Source organism: Thalia democratica, chromosome 1 (assembly GCF_965202585.1).
Source record: "Thalia democratica chromosome 1, ktThaDemo2.hap1.1, whole genome shotgun sequence".
NCBI classification, from domain to species: domain Eukaryota; kingdom Metazoa; phylum Chordata; class Thaliacea; order Salpida; family Salpidae; genus Thalia; species Thalia democratica.
In genome coordinates, this window is record NC_139165.1 from 88,710,916 (window position 1) to 88,733,338 (window position 22,423).

Here is a 22,423-nt window from a genome sequence, read left to right on the forward strand (position 1 = left end):
AGTGTATATAAACTCAAATACATATTAATGATGTATTTATTAGCTAATTGAAAGCTAAAACGTTTCTTGATACTAGAATAGGGTTTAAATTTTAGTATTTACCCTTACTCGTCCTTTTTAGCATACATTACAGACAAAAGGTTAAAAACTAAAAAAATGTACTAACATTTTATACAAGATCTTGTTTTGCAAGTAAAAAAAAAATCATAAAAAAACATTAAGACAAATAAAAGGAGAGAAATAATAATTAAGTGCGCTCTCAGGCGGAAATTGTACTTTTGGTGATTGAAAAAATGAAAATAATTTACTTCTGTTTAGAAATGTGTTTTTTAGCTTTAAGTATTAAAAAATTCTAAAAAGAAGTCTAAAGTAAGTATATAACATTTTAGATCTTAGTAAATTTATTACGAAAGTTATATATTAATTAACAGAGATTTTTTTTTAAGATCAAACATTTTTTAGGTGTTTACATGTTTTATCAAACAAAAATGAATACTTAAACTAATAGCATAAAATACTAATAAAATTTAATTTAAAATTATTACAGCTTATTTAGTTTTTACCTTCTTTTAAGACAAAAGATATTTAGCGGCTTTTTCTATCATTTAATAATAAAAAAATAAATGAGTTATATAAAAATAGAAATTTTGAAAACTTGAAATATTTGTTTTACTTATCGATTAGGTGTATATAATAATCGACGAAAGTAGTAAAAATATATCTTCATTAGTTGTGTCGGTTTTGCAAACTTATTTTGACAAAAGGTTTGACCTATTATTTAAACAAAATTTTTAACAATATTTATTTAGTTGAAACACAATATTAAAACAAGAAAAATTGCATTTAAACCTAAACAACATTTGAAATACTTAAAAAAATTTATAGTAAAAGTAGCAGGTTTTTGATTGAAATCCTGTTACAAAAAAAAACTTATAAATCAAAAAAGTTATTAAGCTTTTTTGTTTTAAACAAGTTCTTGAAATACTATATTTATTTTTGTTTTATTATTACAAAAAACTAAACTATAAAATAAAAAATTTAAATACTTTTCTACTTTTCTTGTTTTTAATACGCTTGTTTGAAAAGGTCATATCGCCATATCGTTAGTGCACAGTTTAAAAGGTAGTAAACTAACGTTCCATTATACTTATAAGTAGCTACAGATCTATATTCTGACTTAAAAAAATCAAAAGTTAAATAAAAAACTGACAGACAAGAGAATCGTTGCTGAAAGAGCGACCTTCATTATTCTATAAGTTCTCTTTCGAAATAAAAGTTTGAATGTATTTACGATCACTTAGAAAAACAAAAACTGATAAAGTAGATTTCTAAAACTAAATGTTTCAAGGTTATGATTCGATGAAAATGTGATGTTTTAATTAATTTTACTCTGTTGTGGAAGTTATCATTTTTATATTGAATAATAGTTTTAGAAACTATATCACATATTTTACTATCTTTCTTAGCTAACATTCTATTATTTAAATTCTGTTTGGTAAACTTTGCAGCATTTTGTAGAAAGCTAAACTTGTTATTAAACAACTATTTGTCTGAGTAAAATTATATTTTTGTTTTTTTTATTGTTTACTAAAACATGTAATTGACATTATTTATAAATTTCGTTTTATAAAATACTTGTGTATACAAAAACATAGTCTAAAAATGTCATTAAATTATAAAAAGTGAGTGTAACATAGTAAACTAAATACGTTAATTGTAATAGTTTCATAAGTAGCTTATTTTATTAGAATTTAAGTAATAGTTCTGAAAAAATACTAAGTTATTTTTTTTATCAAACAAACTAAGAGAAGTAATACCTCAATTTCTTGAAACTAATTCAACTCTGCAATAGCTTTAGATTATAGACGGCTGTTATATATAAAGGCTTAAGTAAAATCAGCTAAACTTCAGTTTTATAATGCCAATAACATATTTGTATTTACTATTTATTTGTTTTGAAATTAACTTAAGTTAGTAATTTTTTTAATCTTATGTATTTTAAAAGAGTGCAGGATGCTATTTGTACTCTACTTTTGTTTATTTATTTATTTTAAACTTTAGAGTTACATAAGTATTAGTTTAGTAGATAAATATAAACCAGTTTATCATTTTTGAGTATCTGTAACTTAAACTTGTCTTTAATTATTTTTTAAATTTACATTATCTAAAGTTTAGAAATGTTACTACTTTTTGTGAAGTTGGTCAATAATTAAAAAAAGCTATACTTACTACCAATATATTCTTAAATGCTTAGTTAAAGATATTTTAAACATGTAATGAAAAACGATTAAATTGTTGTATAATTTTGAATATTTAGCAGTAAATATTTTATACCACTTTAAAGAAGCTTAATAGTTTTTTTTTAAAAGATCACTTTTGATTTTCTAACATTTTTTTGACATATATAGGATTTTTTAAAGATACTATACATAAATCAATGTCTTTAATGCTCTTGATAAAATAAAAAAAAATGATTTTTCATAAAAATAAGTTTATTTTGTGTCGCAGTTAAAAAATTTTAAATAAAGTTTGTTACTTTACTTAGTTTAGGCATTACATAAATTCTTTCTTCTAATAAATCACTTTTTTTAATGAAATCTTAAACTAATATAGTTGTTTCTAACGCTATAACAACCCTATACGTCAATAAAGCAATATATGTTATATCAACAATCTTTTTGACTTGGTTGACATAAAAAGTTTAGAATGCTTTGTGTTTTATGTTTCTATTCTAGCTTTTTTAGTTTCTCTAGACCAAAAAACAACATAAAAGTATCCAGAAAGTACAAAGCATCAAAACTTAGATAATAAACTAAGTGACTATCTTTAGTAACAGAAATGCGTGAACTCTTGTTTTAGTACAATTCTTTTGTAACTTTACTAACAGTAATTAGTAAATCAATTCAGTTATACACTGAAAAAATAAAATAATAGTCTTAATACTTCTATACATTATCTATCACCGGATTTTACTTTAACAATAATTTTTAACAAGCTTAATTAAACTTTCCTACAAATTGCTTTTTACTTGTGATTTTTTTTGTGTGGTGTATTTTGATTAATGTGATTAGCGGTGAAACTGAGTAACTGTAATTTTATAAAGAAACTATGAAATTTTACTCATTTATATGTTGTCAAATTACTATAACAAACATAAAGTATACTATTCTGGACAGGAAATTAAAAAGTATCCGTGGCACCTCGATAACCGAAAGGTACTTCGTGCACCACGTAGTAAGACCAAACTTTTTGAGTGTTTTTTTTTTTTGGTTCAATAAACTGACTAAGAAAACTAAAAAGGATTTTCAAATAAAAAAAACATTATTTATTTATTAATGGTTTTCTTTTCTAAATGATCTCTTACCATAGTTTCAAGCTTAGTAGAATCGGCAATTTTTTTTTAATAAAAGATCTGACTAGTATTTTCTTATCAAAAAAATGAAATTAAAGTTTTTTTATTAAATTTACAAGCTTGTTACAAACTCAGTAGATGCGAATTAAGTCAAGCAAACTTTATTTAACAAATATCGCTTTCAAGTCAGAAAATTAAGACTATATGTAATTCACAAAAAAACACTAAGTATTTTTACATATTATGTGAAATCCTAACAATTGTAAAAATTAGATATAGAAACACCTTGAAGATAAATAAATCTTTAAGTAATTATTTAGGTTTGAAAGAAGCCTTTTATATAAAACGTAGTTTTTATCATTGAGACATTAAGAATTATCCGGAGTAGAAACTTTTTCAAAAGTGGCACACAAATCGTGAATGTTTTGTGCTGGATCTTTGAGACAGTAAGAAATTATTATTTGTATTTGAAACTAGTCGGAGTTACATCAAGCTAGCCTGAATTGCTAAGAAAAAAAAGCAACAGCAAAAGAACGAGTAAAAATTCTGTCTGAGAAACATGAATACCTAAAAATGATTTGTTCCTAAAAGAAATATAAAAGAAATAGACACATGAAATATAATGTGGCAACTATTCAGATTATCAAATTAACACTTTTCACTTGAAGATATTTTGTGTACGGTATTGTCAATAAGTGTCATGCAAATTTACTTTATACTAATATGTAGTAACTAAAAACTAAAAATATATTTTTTTTAATTATTTTTATTAAACTTATAGCAAGTATATTTAAACTTTGAATTTAGTGATCAAAAGTTGAAAAAATATTTGTAAGAAAATTTACATTTGCTCTTACTTTAAGGTTAAAGTATGAAATACAAGTCAGTTCATATGCATTATAAAAGTTTTTATTATGTTTTGATATATAAAGTTATTTTTATAAAAAATTCACAATAGTATGTTATGGACCGTAGCTATCATTTTTTCTTGAATGTTGAATAGTTTACTATAAATATTTTAGTGCCTTTTGATCCAAAGACCTCTAAGTTTTAGAATATTTTTTTTACAATATTTAGAAAATTGTTCAATTACAGATATAAAAAAATTCTATATTCAAACTAAGAAAGATAGTGTATAAAAAACATTTTTTTTAATTATACAATTTTTTTGCACAGATTTTTATAAAATCTACAAAGCTAAGACTAAGAAAGTTAAATAAAAATAACTCAAAAACGTCGTAGACAGAATTTAGTAAAATAGTCTTTTTTTTTTATTTTTACTTTCCGCCTTCCCTTAAAACCTATTAAAACTAATTAGCTTATATATCAAAAGTTAATGTTAAATTTCAAGAACAGTATAACGTAATTGCTAGCTGAGTTATTAATGTAAAAAATATAATTAACAAAAAATATCCATCTCTACTGCCATGAAATATTTACTACAAAGTAATACCAAAAAATAAAAGTCAAACTGAAAAATACTGTAAGCAAAAGAGAAAAAAACAAGAATATTTCTAAAATAACAATTTATTCTAAATATAATTTTCTAGCAAATATAATCAAAATTCGAAAGCAAAGTATGTAATTTAAACTTATAAAAAGTAGGCGGTTAAGTCAAAAGGTAAACATCATTTGAAATATCAGACGAAACTTATAAATGAAAAGCATCCATTAAAAGTCAAACATACGAAACATGTATAGTTAAACCGTTTCGGCTTTAAATTGTAGTAAATAGTTGTTTTGAAAGAATTAGTAAAAATTAATCTAAAAGATTTTACTAACAAAGAAAATTTCTAAAAAAATACTAATACAAGGCAGTGACTTTATTGTTTCAACTTTTATGTTATCTTGTTCATCAAACAACTACTTTTCATCATTGTTTTAGTAAACGAAGAACTTTAAAATGAGATTTCCAAGCAAAACATTTACTTTAAATTAATGTAATATAAAATGACATAAACATATATTATCATACTAGCCAGGGGTATACAAAAGCTTTTTCGAAGTAAAATACTGTTTATTTAAAATTATTTATACACAAAAAACAGTTAGTTTTTACCTCAAAACTCACTCATTATTCTCATATTAATTTCATAGAATTCTACATTAAAGTATTTTGAAGACCCCTGAAAAACAACTATTTGTTTCTATTGTTCTTCAGTTCGACGATTTTCTTGTTGAGCTTCGCGTTTTTACTCCGTATTTCTTCCAGCTTCTTTTCGTTCTGCGCCCTTTCCCTCAGCATGCTTTCGTGGTAGTGGCTGTTGGCTTGCTTCAAACTGCTGGTCAGGCGCTTTATCTGAAAAATAAATTGTACTCAACATACTGTTTTAACTTACTTTTAATTGAATTATCAAACCCTTGTTAGACTCAAGTGATAAATTGACAGAAAAGTATTTGTAACACTACCAACGGTATTTCAATAATTTCCGAGCGTTTTAATTGTATAAGACTAAGCTGAGAAGTACGAAATGTCTAATGATATTTATTTGTTAAACAGATTAGTATAAAAGTATTACGCGCCAATTCACATATCCATTTGTAAAATACAAAATAAATAGGCATCATTTGCTTTTAAAAGGCTATTGTCAGTATTTAAAGTAGTACTACAATTAAAAACAAGGAAAAAAATCATAAATACAAAAGATCAAACATTTAAAATTAGAAGAATTGCTTTATGGAGTAAGTTACTCTTTTTACAATTGAGACTATGCGTGGGTCAAAGGTTTCTTTTTAGAAAAATAACATAACAGGGTTCGTACGCGAATTTTTTTTAATTTAGCCTGACTGAGACCAATTTAGCCTGACATTTTTTAAAGTAAGGAAAATCCCCTTTAGAAGTCATTTTAGGTATTTGGGGTCTTGATTAGTACTATTGTAGTTTCCGACTTCAACCAGCTTTACCTCAAAAATATTTCGAGCTTGAAAATTCTGCTGAAAGCAACTCATAGCTTAGTTACAACTCAATAAAATAAGACTAAATTGTGAAAAAAGTGATTGAACCCACCCCTATGCCCTTAACATAACAAATTCAGTGATAAGTTTTAAAATACGTGCTATATCTAATCTATTACTAGTGTAAAAATTTAATATATATTACTTAACACAATTTTTCAATTTAATTAAGCACTAAGTAAAAACATTATAAACAGAAGATTTATAATAAAACAACGTGCATTGTCGTGTTTTATTAAAATTTAAAATGAAATGCTTACAAGAGTATTAAAATAAGTAAAAAAATATTTTTATAGTATTTTAGCTAGTTCTTAAAATTGATACATAATTATAAATCCTAAACTTTAAATAAATATAGTGATTATTGATGTCATATCAGATTTAAAAAGCTTACACTTAAATTTAAAAAAATAACCTTAAATATTTTGTTCTTGTATAGAAAAATGGATTGTTCCTAAAATTTGTACTCCCACAAAACTTAGTACTTATATCTTAAAACTAAGTTTTAGTGTTGTTAATATCTCTAATAGTTTTAGAAAAAACAGTAAAATATATGACTAAACTGCTTAGAGTTTTAATCTAAAAAGTATTTGGTATAAAGCCTTTTAATTAGAAATTAAAACAGTTTAATCAACTAAGCTCTGAAAACATAGCTGATGTAAACAAATTCAAACAAACAGCTAAGTTGTTGAACTAAACTGTAATGTTTAAACTGTATTTTTTTTTAAATTTTCATAATTATGACGTATATAATCTACCCAAAACAAATATTAAATGTTCTTAAATATTTTTCAGAGATTCAACAAAAGGTTTTAAACATTTATCTTTACAAACACTGACTGATCTTGAATTTAATAACTAAATCTTTATTTAGATTTTTTATAATTAAAAAAATTAGAAATTTATATCTCAATTTTCTTAATCAAAAATTTTTAATCATTTGAACTGAGAAAAACTGAGATTCTCAAGTTTTTAAACAAAAAAACTGATTTAGCCTGACTTAGCCTGACGCGCACGAACCCTGACATAAGCTATTCTATGTAAGCTAGAATAAAAACTGCAAGTCGCTTGTTAGAAAACTTTAAAATTTCTTCTTGTTAAATCGTTCGTTTACAACTCGTAAAAGTGTGCTATTTTTTCAATTTTGTCAGAAGTGTAAAACTTACTTAAATTCTTTCAATAGTATTTACTAATAAGCTAAGGATTTTTTTATTATTTAAGAGATGATATTTAAACAATTTTAAATTCTTAACATGTTGAGTTGAAAAAAAACTGAAACGAAAATTCTGGGAACAAAAAAATCTAATTAAAAATCCTTATTTTGTTTATTAACTTGTGACTCAATATGTACAAAAACTACTATGAATTTTGGCCATAGGGGGGGTCCAACACTTTTTTTTTTACAAAATTAACTTTGGCATTTATATGAAAGCTTTAAGTACAAACTACAAGCCAGTTTTTATAGAATTCAAAAATATCATTTAACTTTTGAGATATTTAATTTTTTGTAAAAATTTTCCGATACAAACGTATGGGCAGCAAATTTTTCGGGGTAAATTTTCTCGGAAATTTTAAAATTCACTAAAAATCTATCTCCTCTTTCATTTTTCAAGCAATATTCTTCAAATTTTCAGAAAACGTTCCTTATAATAAAACGAAAAAAACTTTACTTTACAATTTTAGTGATTTAAAAAAATAAATATTCTATCACAAAAGTTAAAAAAAAAAAAATTTCAAAAATTTTTTTTACAAATTTTTATTTTAGTTCCAGAGTAATGTTTTTTTTTTGTTATTGTATAAAGATTAGACTGTAAAAGTTTGAAGAAGATTGCTTCAAAAATGTAGGAGGAGATAGATTTTAAATAAAATAGTCTTTTTTCGATTTTTTTAGTTTTCCCTTTCCATAGGGAACCTATTATGCGGCCCGACTTTGACTAATCATATCTCAAAAAACTATTTGAATTTTTTAAAACGATATAAAGCATCTTCAAGCTTAGAAAAAACTCTATAAAATAAGATCAACTTGTAAAAAACACTTTAGCACGGCGTCACTTTAGCACAGAGTGACACTTTAGCACGGAGTCACTTTAGCACAGAGAGACTCTTTAGCACGGAGTGACTCTTTAGCACGGAAAAACTCTTTAGCACGGGATGACATTTTCGCACGTAACAAATTTAAATACTTTAAAATGTTTAATTATCTAAAATAATTAACTTAACAAACAAATAATTGTGAAAATTAGTTTCAACACTTTTGAAAATATCGTCTTAAAAAAATATAAATAAAGTTTTTACTATGGGCATAAAATGAAATAAGAAAAATTTTAATGTTTATATTTCTCACTTTTTATTTAAAACTTAAGCTTAAAGTTTAGTCTTTTTAAATTAGTTAAAGAATTTAAAAAAAGTTTAAATAATCTTAGAGCTTGTATTTATTGCTAGCTTTATTAAAATAGTTTTATGTCAAAAACTTTAAAGTATAAGTATCGAAATATTTTTATCTAAAATTAAATAGTAAAACAAATTAATAAAGTTTTTAAATTTACTTTTGTCTTAGTTTTAAACAAAGCTTAAACTTGTAACTCATTTAAAGTTTGTTAAGTTTAGTTTACATGTTGAATAGTTCGTTTTTAGATTTTTAAACAATACAAAACAATATGTGATTTAAGCAAAGAAAAAAAACGCAAAATCAATTCTATGCTGTAATGACACTTCGTGCTAAAGTGTCACCCCGTGCTAAAATGACACTCCAGGCTAAAATGACACTTCGTGCTAAAGTGACGCCGTGCTTAAGTGTTACTCCGTACTTAAGTGTCACTCCGTGCTTAAGTGTCACTCCGTGCTTAAGTGTCACTCCGTGCTAAAGTGTCACTCCATGCTAAAGTGTCACTCTGTGCTAAATTGTCACACCGTGCTTAAGTGTCACTCTGTGCTTAAGTGACGCCGTGCTAAAGTGTCACACCGTGCTAAAGTGTCACACCGTGCTAAATTGTCACACCGTGCTAAAGTGTCACACCGTGATAAAGTGTCATCCGTGCTTTTTTGATCCGTTCCCCTCATAAGATACGGTCATATGAAGCTTTAACTAGTAGGAAATGCCTTTGATAAAAAGTTTAAGAAATTATAGAAGTTTTTCATATAAAGAACCTAAAAAATAGCAACATCTTTATTTAAATAATCTTAAGTTCAAATGAAATAAATGTTAAAAATAAGTATTATTATTTTTTTAATTTGATGAATATTTCTTTTAAACCGTGAGAGAATACATGTTTAATAAGTTAACATTTGTCTGACACTCTACTTAGAGTTTTTATTTGTTACATAAAAATATTTTTATTTAGAAACTCAGACAAAAAATATTTTAAAAACTATTTTTTATTTGTTTAACTTGTTATTAGAAGATATGATGAATTCAGTGAGTCACAAAATAGTGTCAACCCCAATAGGTCTGCTAGGGTTAATAATTTTAAAAGTATTCATTTAGCATAAATAGAAATCTACATTGAATATAAAAACTTATATATGCTTGGTCTAGCTAAATTTTAAAAGCAACAAAAATTCGTATTTTTTGAACTTTGCTGACACACAAGATAAATTGCAATATTCAATTCCATTATAAGCAAAAGGGGTTTATAGTGATATAGTTACTAAAAAGTCTTTTATTTATTATCTACGTGTGATAAATAAATAGAGTAAATCCTCGTGTTGATTTTTTTATAAAAAAAACTAGAACTAAAGTATAAGGATCTAAATAATAAACCAAAATTTACTACTAAAAAATCAAATATGATAACATAATCTAAAAATATTTTAAACTTTATTAAAGATTACTACCATAAGTAGAATTATAAGATTACAAACCTAAAATGACTTTGATTACGTAACTTGACAACACCATGAGTTGATATCTATTATTTTTTGACTTGTGCTACATGCACTGTTATATATATATATATATAACAGTGGCGACGCAAGGTATTTTTGTTAGCAAGTACGGAATATTTACAATTATAAAAAAACACAGCTCGAGATTTTAAGAATTAATCAAATATGATTAAAATTTTAAATACGAAACAAACAACAAACTTCTTGATATTTATCAGAAAGTAGAGCGTTTAAAAAAATTGTAGCTGAAAAAAAGGTCACCGTGCTAACAAACAACCTAAGCTACAAATACATATTTAAAACAAATAACATACTTCTTGATCCTTATCAGACAGCTGCGCATTTTTCTCCGAAATAACACTTTGGTACAAATCCCGTTCCGCCTTCAACTTTTCCATCTCCCTCGCATGCTCTTGCTGGCTGTTTTCATCTGAAATATAACAACTTCATTGGTACTACAACGTAAAATAGTGCTTATTTTTGATTGATAAACACATTAACGTGTTATGAGTCAAGTTGTGAATAAAGTTATCATTACAAACTTGAGACTAATAGTTCAGTTCACGTAACTTACTATACAAACTTATTGATTTGTTTATTTATTTTTGAAATAATGCTTCACTATAATTTGAATGAGATCATTAGTAGTAAACACCTTAATAAAAATTTACAAAAACATTGAGGCTTAGCTTAACAAATGCAAATACTAGTTTACAAAATAGCAAATGGTATAACAACTTCATTGGTACTACAACGTAAAATAGTGCTTATTTTTGATTGATAAACACATCAATGCGTTATGAGTCAAGTTGTGTACAAAGTTATTATTACTAACCAAAGTTCTGTATAAAATTATTATTACAAATCAAATTTCACTATAAAGTTATTATTACAAACCTAAGTTGTGTATAAAGTTGGTGAAGTCACCATAACTTTTACATGTTTTTTTATTTCTTAACAAAAAAAACAATTTGTAATAAAGTATATTCACGCCCATTATGATAGATAATTATTTATTTTATTCCAGTTTAGAAAGAGCTTTAAAATTAAATTTTGAGAATATTTACATTCTATTCAAAGTGATTAAATTTAGAACTGTTGGAACACTTATAAGAATTAAAATAAAAACATATTGAATATTAAGGGAAGAAAATTGTGTCCTTTTTTTTTGAAACACTCCTTCTCATTTCACAGGTCAGCTTCTCTACCTAACAAAAGTAGAAAATAAGTTAAAAAGTTTTACTGGCCTAAATATTACTTTAGTAAAAATCAATGATGCAAACCCTTATTGCAGAAAGACAATAGGTTGATCCGATTTGGAGCAGTAATCATTGATGCATGAACACTTCTCAAACAGTATAAATATTTCCCAAAGGAAGCGATACACCACCCCTTTACTCTGGGAACTAATGCTTTAGATCAACTCAGTATTGACAGGGTTGCCACTCGTTTTTTTTAAATTTCTTCAGGTTTTCAAAAATTCTTCCAGGTTTTTAAAAGTACACATTTTTGGGTCTATTTTTAGTTTTTAGTTAACTTCTATAAAAGAAACTGAGTTAAATAGTACAAAAACATTTAAAAGATGCTGTAAAGTTACTTTAAATGTGTTTTTTAATAAAAAAAATTTTGATGTTGACAAAAAATCATATTTATATGATAGATTTTTTGTGTTAAATTGAAATTTTAGTACTAAAAATGTTAAAATTATTAAAAATTCCAGGTTTTTTGATCAAAATTCCAGGTTTTTCCAGTTTTTTTTTCAAAATTTCTTAAATTCTAGGTTTTTCCAGGTTATTTTTGCCTAAATTGTCGAATTCCAGGTTTTTCAATGTTTCCAGGTAAAGTGGCAGACCTGTATTGATGAAAGATAACATGTTCAGTCGCTAAACGCTAAAACATTATTTTTCTATACCTTTGTAGCATGGGAAAACTGAAAAAAAAGCATCAGCCAAATGTTGCCCAAGCCTGCAACCTTCGGCGTCTCTTTGTGTTCTGTTTCACTGCTCGCCTGCATCGAGATCCCAAACTTTTTTCAAAATGCCTTTTTCAAAGAAATTAAAAAAGCTATGGCCCCCTCTAAATAGATTACTCAAAAACTGCTAAGACTTTATCAACTCCGGAATATTAGTGTAAGTAGTTTCAAATTATGACCTTATGGCCCCTTTACTGCTGATGGCACCTTAAATTTCTGACATGGCCCCTAAGGGGGGGGGGGCACTTGGCCTACACTGGGAAACTCTTGCCTGCATGTGCAAATGAGTTCACAATAAAAATACGCGCTCCTCTTTTCACGCCTTGCGCTTGAGACATTTTAACCAGCGGGTACCGGGTTTGGTTTCACAGACAAAAACCTTCATAAAACTTCATAAAAAAGCGGGACATGCTTAAATTTTTTCACGAGCATATAATATCAGTTGTTAAAGCCGGATTTCAAAACAGCAACCTGCAGCACTGGAAACGATTTGACCACTGCTTCTTTCATCGTTGTTGTTGTTCGCGTCGTTGTTGCGTCCTCTTAGATCTAAATCTTTTTTTGCCACTCTGTAAACGGTTTATACTTGTTTAAACTTTAGTTTATAAAATATTGAATTGACATTTGATATGATTGATGAAATAATAGGATGTTTGTATTGTATGCAGTATTTAACTTTATTTCTTTAATTTAAGTATAAGTAAATATTGGTTTATTACAAAATCTAAAAAAAAAAATATTACACATTATTGATGTTTAAGATGCTTAAATTGTTTATATATATTCTTAAATTTTAGTATAGTACAAAAAACTTTTTTATTTTTACAGCTGTTTCAGCGTATAATAAGCGCTTTTAAGCAAATTAATAAGAAAGCAAACTACAAGCAAAAATACAAATTAACAAAAAAAAAATGTTTTAAAAATATGTGAACAAAATTTCAAACTTTTTAAATTCCTTCTTTTCCCTTTTAAAACTTTTATCCTCCGCTGCTCTCACTTGTGCTTTCAAAAGTTCCTGTTTAGGCTTCATGAAATAAAAAGAATAAAAAATTGTGATTCACATTTTACTGAAAATCAGCAAGCAAAAGTTTACATGCTACGTCACTTTTTAGTCCTTGCTAAAATGTTTATAAATGTACATTAAATATACAGTTAAAACAAATTTAACAAGTAATCAAATGAAGTCAAAGATTTATATATTGGAAATAGGATTTATTACAAATTCAGATAGTTACTAAGTTTAACCGCTGAACGGATTATTAAACTGCGATTATGTAAAAAAAAATATTATTATGACAAACTAGAAGATTGAGTAAAACTTGGTAAAAATGTAGCTGAACTTTAGAAAAACTATTTCTTTTATTATTAGAATTTCTTTTATTATTAGACATTATTTGCTGTTGGTATTTTTACTTCTTTTATGCTAAGTCTGATTAAAATTTTACTTTTGTTATTATATAAAAAAATTTAACTGTTTTAAAAAAGTATTTTCTAAATTTATCAGATTTGAGTAACCTCGTTTTTTATTCAAGCTACTTACACTTATTATTTTCTACTTAAAAGTTGTTGTTGATTAACAATTAGTTAAGTGTTAATTTTAAATTAGTTTATAATTGTGCAAGTACAGAAACTTTCATGGAATTTTAATCAAAGAATATAAGTATCTATAGTTGTTAAGAAAGGGTAATGACATATAAAGGTTTTAAATCCATTTTTTAAGTATGTTTATTTTTCTATATTCGATTTAAGGTGTATTTAAACTAATATTTTTAAATGTTTTGCTTGAAAGTTTGCCTAATCTTTTATACAAGTTTTGTGATTTTTATCTAAATGTTTCATACTTGGGATTTTAAAACTTTAAGACGTCAAAAAGACAACGCGACGCCACACTTAAATACGCCTAAGACCTTTTTATTTTGCTCTTCATCATCAATTTAACAATATCCAGTGTAAGTTTTAAAATATGACCTTATGATCCCCATGTGGCCCCCTTTACTACACACGCTCCTCCCCTCTTTGCAGCTTGTGGACGCCTAAGTTGACCCTCATGGAAAACCCTGAACTACGCTTTAAAAGCTAGCCTGAGTTTTGATAGATAAAATATTAAGCAGCCAAATTCAAAATTCTTAATTGAAAACATAGTTTGAATATTCTGGTTACTACATGTAAAAAGAGTCATGTTGTAGCAGACTCAGGGATTCTCCAAAATTTTGTTAAAAAAAGACATTTCAGAAATTTTAAACGCTATCTAAATATCACAAGTTGTCGCTTTTGATGTATTTTCTAAATAGTTTTTCTGTGCAGAAGCTTCTAAAAAAAATCTTGCGTGGTTCTTGATTTTGCAAATAATTGCTTTCAAACACTTTATGTAGTATATTTTTCACTCACGTGATCACTAAACACAGCGGGGTCGTCCGTGGTTGAAACAACTTCTTCCTCCAAAACAACTTCGTCCGCCGGGGACGCCGCCGTGGATTCCAGCGAGTTGGTCGTCATGGCAACCTCCCTCTTTGCTCTTCTTTGAAACACGCTCTTGAGTTTTATCGAGCAGCCCCAGCAGTACAGCTTGCCGTCAACCTGTTGAAAAGATGAAATGTTATTGGTTGCTGAGCTAAAAATTTGCACAAAAATATGCAGCTTCTGGTTTTCATGCTAAGTGATTTTATTTTCTCATTTGTTTTAAATTCAAACCAGCTTGATTTTTCACAAAAAAAAAAAAACGAACCAAAGTTAGCTTGAGTGTTTACCTCAGAAAAATATCCTGATAACTATTGAACTTGAACTTTTTTTAAATTAAAAACCACTAGTAGTTGATTAGACTGATTTTTATTGTAACTATAAACATTGCAATTAAATTTATAAACTTATCGAAATAATTTAGTTTTATTTACTTACCTTTCTTTAGCAAAATAAATGTTCAATTAAATGTTCGTATGATACAAGTGTGAAGTTAGCTTGACCGCAATTTTGAAGAACTTTTATAAAATGTCCAAACTTTGGACCTAATTATTTTCCATATCTTAATAGATAATTAAAAACTTTTTTTTTGTTCTAGAGAACGGTCCTTTGTCTTTAATTAAATAAAAAATTCAATGGATTGGGGTTTTTTTTAAGTGGGGCCCTTTAGAATAAATTGAGTTTTTTTAACAATGTTTTTATTTTATGAGTTTGAGTAAAAAATTAAAATAATAATATCATTTTTTTAATCTTCTTATTAATATGTGAATTAACGGCTATAATTTTTTTTTTACTAAATGTCAATATTTTGTACAATTTAGCCTTATTTCAATTTTTTACAATCTGGCCAATTTTTTTACTCAAACTCATAAAACATAAAATATCATAAAAAATCTAATTAAGGCCAAATTGTACAAAATATTGACAGCTAGTAAAAAAAAAATATAGCCGTTGATTCACAATACTTTCACTAATATCTACTATTCACAATATTTTTATTATATTTAGTTTTTAATCAAACTTTTTAAATAAAAAAATCCATAAAAAAACCCTTTTTTTTCTAAGGGGCCCCACTCAAAAAAATAAACCCCAATCCAATGGATTTTTTAAATTAAAGACAAAGGACCGTTCTCTAGAATAAAAAAGTTTTTAATTAGCTATTAAGATAAGGAAAATAATTAGGTCCAAAATTTGGACATTTTATAAAAATTCTTGAAAAACGCGGTCAAGCTAACTTCACACTCGTAACAAAAAATACACTATAGCTTTTATATTGAACTTTGATAAAGTAAAACTTTAGGAACTTTTATATTTTAAAAATTGACCACTGTATCATAAATTGTAAACTTTTACGTATGGTTTTACACAACATTATTGTTTCGTAAAACTTATATTTCTACTCAATCTATAAAATAAAACATAGCAAGTAAAAATTAAACAAACTTTAAACTTGGGGTTGTCAAATGCGCATTTTGCCTTGCAGTGGAAGCAAACTTGCGGTTTGCCATACTTTCGCAATGAATTCGAACAGTTCTGGCACTTGCTGCCTATGAACGCCGCCCAAATGCCACATATACTGCAGATTTTCGGCTGTGATATTTATTTTCAGTAAGTTTTGAACAGGTTTGATTTATTTTGTTATTGTATATTTTAAAATAAACAGATATAATTCAAAAACTGTGTAGTTTCAACAAACTAAATTCGAATTTGTTAATTTAGAGTTGTGGTCAAATAAGTTTCTAAAAAATTTAGTTTGAATTATTTCTACTTTAAAATTTAATCTATGAAATTATTAAAACCCTGATACTTAAACCATATAAGAAGACCATTATATGTTTTTGTTAACCTCAGCATAGTTGTTTAAGGCATTCAAACTAAAAGTTAATATCAAAAAATTTAAATTTTTCATACAACAAAACATATTAAAACAAACCAATGTTTAAAAAAAATTATTGTTAATTATACAACTTAAAAATAAAACTGAAATTAAAGAGTCACAAGAATTTGATGAAAATAGAAACTTAAGTATTTGAGAGGTGTAAATTATATTAATGCATTAAGTCTCTTTCCTTTCTTGTAATAAAAATAATATTGAACTTTTAAGTTCTATAAAATAATCAAAATCTTAATTCTTTTATTTTTCTTAATAATATATTTTTTGTACAATCTTATTTCATAACTATAAATATAAATTGAACACGATTATAATGAAAAACATACACTAAAATAATACCAGGGTTCCCACTGAAAATTTCAAAAAAATATATAAGGAAATCAATAAAATATAGCAAATTTGTAGAAAATTATCAAAAAAAAATACAATGAACTTTAAACGTGAAGAACATAAAGTTAAGGTATAGAAAGTAAAATATGCTATTAACCGTTTATAAGCAGTTTAAATAAGAAATTTACAAAAACTAGAGGGTTTGTGAGCTCTAATTTTAGTTAAATAAGTAAAATTTAGATAAATATGGATTTAATATAAAAAGGAAAAGTTTGATCCGCAATTAAGGTGGCACAATATAGTTACATTTTTGTACTGAGATTGCAAAGATTTTGGTTCATAAAAATAAAATTATATTTTTTTCACCATAAAGTGTTGCTGTTTTGGCTTTCAAATTTCAATCACTAAGCAAAAAAATGTAATTTCTAGAGATTTTTACATGTTTTTTCAATTTTTTCTAGGGATTTTTCAGAATATTGCAAGTTTTAAGGGAATTATAGGGAAGTGGGAACCCTGTAATACGCTATCAGAACACAACAAACCTCTCCGTGTTTCTTTTCCTTATCATTGCACTTGGCGCACATTGCCATTGGTATACTATCATGTACCTTGGCGACTTTCAGCGGTGTGAGGCAATACTTGCAGTTTGTGGCATTTTTGCTGACGTCAGCTCTTTTCTGCACCTTGCTGACAGATTCAATGCTTGAGTCACTCTTTCTTTTCGAAGTGCTGGACTTTGGAGACTTGGACTCTTTTTCACCATTTGAATGACATCCCTACAAGAATGTTGGAATTAAATAAAAAAATTTCATCTGAATTAACTTTAGAAAATAAAACAACATGAAATATTTAGTACTTTATATAAAAATACAAATTGAAAATTGAAAAAAACACAAACTTTTAAGTTTTGAAAAAAAAAAAGTAAACTATTCTTTTATGTTTTATAAAACACAAGTTTATTATTTAAAAGTAGTTACCACTACTTTGTACAAATGTTAAAAAACAAATACAAACTTGGCATAGTTGGTTCTTGTTAGCAAGCAGGTCTGGTGAGAACAACTCTCTACATCCTGAACATTTGTTTAAGTGAGATGACATACTATGCTACAAAAATATTAGTAACTTGAGTTTTTTTTCATTTCTACAGCTTTATTCTGAAGCTAGACTCATTTCATAAGTCAAAGCTTATAATTATAAAAGCTCAAGTAGTAGTTTAAAATTTACACTTTGTAGTTTAGAATAAATATAACGAAGAATAATAGACACATGTTAACTGTTATTTCTAGCCGAGCCATAAAAAACTAAAAACACTTGACAAAACTGATACTGTAACATACAAAGCTTGTGTGATAATTTCAATAGTTTTTAATTTTTCTTACTAATAACTCAAAATACACTAATAACGTATAACTCAAAAAATACTCTATATACAGCATAAAAATAGAGTTCCAAAACTTTTAACACCAAAATTATGTACTAATTGCACCAACAAATCACAAAAAATATAAAAAATAGTCACACTGTAAGTACTGATAATTTAATTTAATTTTGTTTTAAAAAATTAAGACTGTTCATAACAAACTTAACATGAAATAGTAAGCTTTAAACATATAGCTTTATTTTTGTGATATATATGTTAAAAACAGTTGTCTTAAATACCACTGATAAGAAAAATAGTTAAAACAAACCAAAAACTATAAAATTTGACTACTTATAAACAAACAACAAAGAAATTGTAGAACTACACCTTTTTTTTGTTTTCATTTAAGCATCAAAAGCATTAAGTTCAATTATCTGTTAAGTCTTAATAAAACATAGATTAAATAAAATCTAATAAAACTTTAACAACAAAAGTTTTTTCATTACAGAAAATATGAAAAAACTAATTATAGATATACACTGTTATAATCAACAGCTGTATAATATTTAGCTTATTTATGAGTATCAATTTATTTTTTTTATTTTTTTTACAAAATACAAATTCTACTTAAATTTTTGTTAAAATATACTTAAAGTTTTAGTTAAAATATTATTCATGGTCGCCACTGGTTATAGAGAAATTTCTTCCAAAATTTTGAAAATACACTTTTTTGGGTCTATCTTAAGTTTTAAGTAAAATTTAAGGTTAAAAACTGTGTTAAAAGTAGTATAACAACATTGAATAAATACTGTAAAGCTATTTTAAATGTGTTTTTTAATAGTAAAATTTGATTGTGACAAAAATGTATCTTTATGATAGAATTTTGTTTCAAATAATTATTTTACTACTTAACAAGTAAAAATTGTTTAAAATGCCAGGTTTATCCTGTTTTTTTTTTTCGAAATTTCACAAATTCAAGGTTTTGTGGCAACCCTGAATGAGAAGTTGTCAAACTTGCACAAGCGTACAAAATTACAAAAGGGGACTAAATTGCATGAGGGCACAAAATGGCTTTAAGATTCTTTTGAAAAATGGGATAAAATTGCATGAAGACACTTTTGCATGAGCAGAAAATTTTTAATGGGTTAACTTTATATATATATATAATTTTTTTCATTAATTTCTATAATTTAATACAGTTTTTTTTTTTCTGTTTTACTTTTACTGTTACCCCTAACCCTTACCCTCAGTCGATAGCTTAATATTTCTTTTTAATTTAGTTGTTATTATATTGTTTTTTTATAATAATAAGTTTATTAGTTATTTTTTTCATTTTAACTGTAACTAATACCCCTAACCTTAAGTTAAGTTAGTATCTTTTTTTTTGTTTATTTATTTGTTAATTTATTTTAAATTTCTGTTTTTGTTTTATATGTTTTTTATTCTCATGCAAAAATAACCCTTGGTGTAATATTGACCCTTGGTTATGGGTAGGGAGTACATCACATTTTTTGGTCATATTGTAAAATTCATATGAATCCATATAATTTCAGTGTGTTTTTGTTCATTAAGAATAATATATAAAAAAAATTGGCAAGAAAAAAAGGTATGCTACTTTAAAAACTAATTTCAACCTTGAAAATCACATACTTTTTAATTTTTTGACGTAAACAGTAATAAAACCATCTATACATGTCCTAGACTTATAATTAATATCTTAAATGAAAGCTTATACTTATTGACATAGATTTAAAGACATATTAACTGCTTTTGATGTATTATGACGTCATAAGCACCCTAAATATGCAAATTTTAACTGTAAAATTGTGTTTTTTGGAAAATTAAAAAGCATAGCTTGTTAGTGATTTTAATAAAAATACTTTATTGTAAACTAAACTTTTTAGGTATACTTACTTTCTTTTAAAAATTTAGGTGAAGTGGTATGTATATTAGCGGGATATTTGATATCATAGTTCATTTAGCTTTGAAAGTTTAAACAACCCTTAAATAACTATTCAATCAGCATTACAACAATTAACAAAATGTTAAAAAGTTATGATTTATAAAAGGCAATATAATGTTGTATAGCATTAAACATTAAGTTAATGATTGCAAATTAAAGATTTATACAAAGAAATAATGAACATAGCAAAAGAAAATGAATATTGTACTGTATCATTGAGTATTAACATTTAACAATATTACAAAATGACTGATACTTTAAAAAATTGTAGTATAAAAAAAAATTTCACATGTATGATAAAATCTAATGCACTATCTCTTTGAAATAACTAGGTAAACATGATACTCTTAACGAATAAAAAAAATCATTTAACTTTCTGCAAACAACATATGATCTACTAAAAATATAATATTGTTTCTCAGTAAAATAGATCTTTCATTAGAAACATTCCATTCCCCTTCAGTTTTACAATCAACACATAATCTATATGCAAGTTCAGCAAATCACATTTAGGTGGGTGTTTCCACTTCAAATTATTTCTATCTCAAACTCCATGAGGTAGTCCATCTTGTAAGTCCAGTCATCATTTTTACCTTCATAATTAGCAATGTACCATGTGTCTGATGATCCTTTACTTATTAAGGGCTTAGGAGAAAGGGGGGGTCCAACATTTTTTTACTAAAAATAACATTAAATCTTATATGAAAGCTTGAAATAAAAACTACAAGCCAGTTTTTATAAAATTTAAAAATCTTATTTAACTTTTGAGATATTGTAATTTTCATAAAAAGTTTCCTATACAAACGTATGAACCGAAAATTTTTCACAGTCAATTTTCTTGGAAACAAAAAAAAATCTATAAAAATCTCTTCCTTCATTTTTTGAACTAGAGACCTCAAACTTTCAGTTTAAACATTTTATAGTTTAAAAAACTTTGAATGTTGGAATTTTAAAAATATTAAAAAATTTTAGACAAAAAAACTGTAAAAAATAAATGGTTTTTTTTAATAAAAATTATACTTTTCAAAATTTAAAAATTCCTGCATTCAATCTTTTAAAAAAATTTAATAATACACTTTCTGTGAAATTTGAACAAGATTGCTTAAAAAATGAAGGAGATAGATTTTTAGTAAAATGGTCTTTTTTTGCGTTTTTAGTTTGCGCCTTCCATTAGGAACCTATTTAGGTCACCAACTTTGATCGCTCATATTTCAAAAAATACTTTGAATTTTTTCAAGAGGTTAAAATGTCTGATAGCTCAGATAAAACTCTATAAAATAAGATCAAGTTGTAAAAATCAAAGTGGACCCCCTATGCCCTTAATGTGGCATAACAATACCCTATCAAAATATCTTCATTTTTTCTTTCTATATATTGGGGGGGGGAAGAAGCCCCTACAATCAATGCTGCATCAGCGCTTGTTGGTAATGTACACAGAGACTGAGAGCACTCACCATCTTCTGCAACAAGAGCACATAAGTTTAGGAGTCTTTCCTTGTGGGTATTACTATTTACCTTGCATAAAACTTCAGATTTGTTCGACTAAGTAAATTAACTCAGTGTAAACAATAACTACATTTCAATCAAGATTGGTAATCCTGAACTTTTCAAAGTAAATGATAATACCCACGGGGAAAGACTCCTAAATTTATGTGCTCTTGTTGCAGAAGATGATGAGTGCTCTCAGTCTCTATGTTCATTACCAACAAACGCTGATGCAGCATTAATTGTAGGGGCTTCTTCACCTAATATATAGAAAGAAAAAAAATAAGATATTTTGGTATGGCATTATTATGCCACATTAATTAGTGAAGGATCATTAGATACATGGTACATTGCTATTTATGAAGGTAAAAATGATAACTGGACTTACAAGATGGACTACCTCATTGAGTTCGAGATAGAAATAATTTGAAGTGGAAACACCAACCTAAATGTGATTTGCTGAGCTTGCATATATATTATGTCTTGATTGTAAAACTGAAGGGGAATGGAATGTTTCTAACAAAAGATCCTTTTCACTGAGAAACAATACAATATTTTAGTTAATTATTTCAAAGAGATAGTGCATTAGATTTTATCAATCATGTGAAAGTGTTTTTATAATACAATTTTTTTAAGTATCTGTCATTTTGTAATAATGTTAAATGTTAATACTAAATGATACAGTGCAATATTCATTTTCTTTTGCTATGTTCTTTATTTATTTGTATAAAACTTTATTTTGCAATTATTAACTTAATCTTTAATACCAT

General features: G+C 26.1%; 1 protein-coding gene across 1 annotated transcript; it reads right to left on the minus strand.

The window, feature by feature from the left end:
* Positions 1 to 5,489: 5,489 nt before the first annotated feature.
* Positions 5,490 to 17,944, minus strand: LOC145840806 (uncharacterized). The gene is made up of 8 exons (XM_082948145.1): positions 17,860 to 17,944; positions 17,388 to 17,621; positions 16,065 to 16,211; positions 14,553 to 14,741; positions 13,109 to 13,179; positions 12,636 to 12,733; positions 10,507 to 10,622; positions 5,490 to 5,651 (listed from the first exon to the last, which is right to left on the minus strand). The coding sequence occupies exons 1-8, from the start codon at positions 17,941 to 17,943 to the stop codon at positions 5,490 to 5,492; spliced, it is 1,101 nt and encodes a 366-aa protein (XP_082804271.1). The 5' UTR covers position 17,944.
* Between the last annotated feature and the right edge of the window lie 4,479 nt (positions 17,945 to 22,423).